The sequence below is a fragment of the Gavialis gangeticus genome, unplaced genomic scaffold (assembly GCF_001723915.1).
Source record: "Gavialis gangeticus isolate Ggan-Ray unplaced genomic scaffold, GavGan_comp1, whole genome shotgun sequence".
Lineage (NCBI taxonomy): Eukaryota > Metazoa > Chordata > Crocodylia > Gavialidae > Gavialis > Gavialis gangeticus.
In genome coordinates this window covers 183,503,262-183,507,521 of record NW_017729022.1, presented here as the reverse complement: position 1 = coordinate 183,507,521, position 4,260 = coordinate 183,503,262, and the positions used below count along the sequence as shown (strand labels likewise).

General features: G+C 37.4%; 1 protein-coding gene across 1 annotated transcript in view; it reads right to left on the bottom strand.

The window, feature by feature from the left end:
- Window positions 1–4,260, bottom strand: part of USP34 (ubiquitin specific peptidase 34) — a 237,910-nt gene that overhangs the window by 23,425 nt on the left and 210,225 nt on the right. Inside the window, exons 68-70 of the mRNA XM_019516623.1 lie at window positions 3,015–3,093; window positions 1,565–1,691; window positions 699–806 (exon numbers count right to left, since the gene is read on the bottom strand). Of these exons, the coding sequence (XP_019372168.1) occupies window positions 699–806; window positions 1,565–1,691; window positions 3,015–3,093 (314 nt within the window). The remainder of the gene's footprint in view (window positions 1–698; window positions 807–1,564; window positions 1,692–3,014; window positions 3,094–4,260) is intronic.

Genomic DNA, 4,260 nt, shown 5'->3' with positions numbered 1-4,260 from the left:
AAAAAAAAAAAAAAAAAAAAAAAAAAATCAGAAAAAGCCTTTCAGAAGAGGTCTGCTAATCCAGACAGACAGATGTTTTTGGTATAACATCTGTCCTTACATGTTAAGTACCCCACGATGAATGACATAGCAGGAAACAGAGGTCTTTCTCTCAGAAAGTGGGGTATAAACATGGCAAAGAAATGTTCAGAGTAATCAAGTCTCTAATCTTTACAATAAGGGTTTCCTGTAACGTGAATTCAGTTATCCTTTGGATGCTAAATTATTGATCTTGGACTTGAATTAGATCCCATTAACACTGGAACAAATTACTGACTTAAATAAGTTATTCATGATTTAGACTGGCACTAGTGAGAAGAGAATCAGGGCCCCTAACTGTGAAAACAAGTTATGTGAGTAAGAGGCAATGCAAAAAGAATGCCTGATTTGCGTACATCATTACTGTGACTGCAAGTAGAAACTAAATGTTTGTCCACCAGTTCTGCATACCTAATAAATGCTAAACATTAAATTTTATTCCAGAAATATTAGGGTTCTTAGCATTCTTAGAAAATAACTACTATGTTAATAACAATTAATAATAGCAATTCTAATATACATAATATTAAATATACACAATACATAAATTTCCTAATTTTTAGTGCACAAGCTATACTGTAAGTATTTTTCCTGACTACAGTGGCATTAATATAACTTACCAATGCAAGCATTTCTAAGTTCTGGAGGACTATAAGAATTTAGCAGTGTTAAGAGCTTATGGGCAAATTCAATTCGTTCCTGCCATTGAATTAGAGCTTGTTTTACATCTGCAAATGCAAAAACAAACACATTATCTGCTGACATCTTAACTCCTGGAATAAATTAAGAATGTTAAACATGGAGCAATTAAAAATTTTTTGTATTAATTTTAAATACAGTAAAAGCCGTGTTATCCAACACTTCATTAACCAGCATGTTCTATTAATTGGCATGCCAGTTGACGCCGATCGATGTGGCAAAAGCGAAACCAGAATTGGGCCTTCCAGTATCAGAGTCCCACATTGGGCCACAGCCCAGGGCAAAGCAGCCTGCATGGAGCCCCTCCACCCCCCGTCCCCTGGCACACTGACACCAGGAGAGGGGTGGGAGGGGCGACGTGGTTAATCTGTGATGCGGATGCACCGGATTCAGTGGGAGGGGCATCTTTATCAGATGAGACAAAAACGCCTCTCAGGTTACCAACATATTTGGTTATCCGGTACCCCCATTTCCCACGGGTGCCGGATAACAGAGCTTTTGCTGTATATGACTTTAAATCAAGCTACAAATCTTAACTTTTGTCACTGGTTCAATTCCATCAGATTTATCAGATCTATTTTTATGCACATTTTAATATTCAATGTAATAGTTTTATTATTAAAATAATTCTGTTACTGGCTAAACTTATTTAAATCCTAGAAGCTGGATAACAGCAATACGAAAATGAAAGATGTTTTGTCCATGAAAATTAATCTACAAACCAAAGCCTTCAGTTTCCCCTAAAAAAAAAATACTAAACAAACAAAAAACCCCATCAACACCAAACCTTTTCTTTGAAGATATGGTCGCGTTGACTTAAGAACTGAAAGAAATATAGACAAAAGTTCCACCAGGTCTCCAGTCACGTGACAAGCTGTGGCCTCATGGTACATCATGTGCAACGTGTTAAATGACTACAAAACAAAACAAATCTTTACACTGACACATAAATAACTGATTGATTATATTATTCAATCCTACATGTATTCATTTTTCCAATTATTTATTAGCACAGGAAGATGCATCAAACAGTCCTGAGATGAGTACTGACACATTTAAAGATACTCAGCTTTAATAAGCTTAGCATTCAAACACATCGTACACTAGGCTATTTGAATTACAAACCATTTTAAAAAAAGAATGAAATTGTACATAATGATCCACTATCATTTTTTACTCTACCATGCTACTTTCATACTATGGTGTCTCAGCAGAAAATGGATTTTTTAAATACTATTAAGAAATGCAGCAAATTCTGCTCTCGTAGCCCAGTAATCAGATTCAAGTAACAGAGCAGCTCTGTGAACATGTCTACATACATAGCTTATAAAATGTATAAAGAGAGAAGTTTTGCTTTAAGTTGTATAAGCCTGAGAAACAGGAGCAAACATCTTGTTGGCTTTCTATGTGAATAAGCAACTCCATACTAAATATCTAACATCCAATTATATTAAAGATAACAGAAGCCAGATAAGATTACAATGGCAGTGTAAGTGGTGTCTTGGCTGAGTTACTATAGCATTGAATCTACTGTTATAGACCAGTGGTTCCCAAACTGGGGTCTGCATACCACTTATGGTCCATGAAGCCATAAGAAATAGTCTGTAGACCTTCATAATGTTTTCAGGTAAAAATTCTAATGAGAGGGGTACAGTAATCCACAGAACAATGAGGACTGTGGTCCACTGGTCCAAAATGTTTGGGAACCAACATTACAGAGCATATGCTGTCACTTATCTGCTGGTAGTGTTGTGTGTGTGAAACTAACAGCATTAAGAAATATCCATGTATATTTATTTCCCTGTAGGTTTATCTTTGTAATGTACTGTGCTAAATAAATATAAAGCAAGGGTTGACAAATGGATAAAATTTGTTAGTCCAATTTACTCAACATACAAGTGCAGCAGATTTTCAGAGCAAATGCAGCAACAGGTTTGCTTTTATACCTAATTTGTAAAAGTCACCTAAGTATTATGGTAGTATTACAGGCACCTCGCATGGTATTTAAAAAAAAAAGAAAAATGGTTTTGATTTTGTAATTCCAGCTTTTTCTATAGCATTTCCTAGCACATTCATCACTGGGAAATTTAAACTTCTGAGATCAAGTAGTTAAGACTACTTAAAGTTGTGAAGTTTAGTCAGGTTCCCTAAACCATACTGGTTAGTTATAAAATGGTAGTCCTCTGAGACGATGCGTCAATGGGAGAAAAAGATGCTCAATGGATTGAAACACTTACCTCAGTCATCAGGATTAACCCTCTATTAAACACAACAAGAAGTCTGTCTTCATCAGATTCTAGTAATATTCTGAAGGCACTAGAAGAAAACCAAACATTTCAAATACCAAAAAAATGAATATATGTTCTCATAATTCATGAGCTAATTCATACAATGCTTTAAAATTTGTAAATTCAGTATAGATTAAACTGTATTTTGGCAGACGAACATATAGGAGGGAAAAATTAGATTATCCTCTTCACTCTATCAATGTTATCAGTTGAAAAGTGTCTCTAATAATCTCAAATATGCTTTTAAATCCCAGTTTTGATAAGTTGTAGTACCAACTTGTTTTTAAAAATAATTAATTCTCTTCAAAAGAGCTTCAAGGTACTGCAGAACTATTCTCTGAATAATTCTGGAAACGTGTCCTGTTACACTCCCTCACCAATATCTTTTAAATACTAAAAACCTGAGAAAAACAACACATTCAAAGTCAAAACTTTTTGAAAAAGGTCTTTTAAATAAGCAATGTTATGCACATTTGAACAAGCAAAGGAAAAAGAATATTGTAAGAGCAATTTTAGCTCTTGACATAACTGGAAATAAAGGATTTATTATGTGGCCTGTTGAATATTTAACCAAACACTCAAATAAGTGTGTGATTACACATTAAAAACTCCAGCATGGCAGGAGGCATGGTTGTAGGATTGCACATTAGATCCCATTGTACCTTATTGCCAGTGGACAGGGAGCTTGGGTGGTTTTGAAGTTTGGGAGGACCAGCAATCAAAGTGGGGGTGCAACTGCCCCACTGCACACTCCCTACCTCCCCAGAGCTGCTCCTGACTTTGTATTTTCTTTTCTCACCTGCGTCCAGCCCTGGACATGTACACCAAGACCATTTCAGCCTATCAGTGGTTGGATTTAGACCTCTAAGCCTCTTGAAGGCTCAGATCAAGTGTAGGCTCTAATGCTTCTTGGCCTCTTGAAGGCTCAGATCAAGTGTAGTGGAGCACATCACGGGCCACCGCCAGTACACCGACCCCGCCAGACAAGCCGCCGCCGGACCGGACCCCGAGGACACTGCTGCCTGAACCGCCCCCCTGACAGGATCCTTCCCCCACGGATGACCCCGCTCCACCTGAAGAGGACCCCCGCGATCCGACTCTATGGACTGAGACGCTTCCTCCGAGCCACCTTCTTCTCCACCATTGCAGACCATGGTAACGGGTTTGTGTGTACCTATCTCCTTTCTCTCTCAGC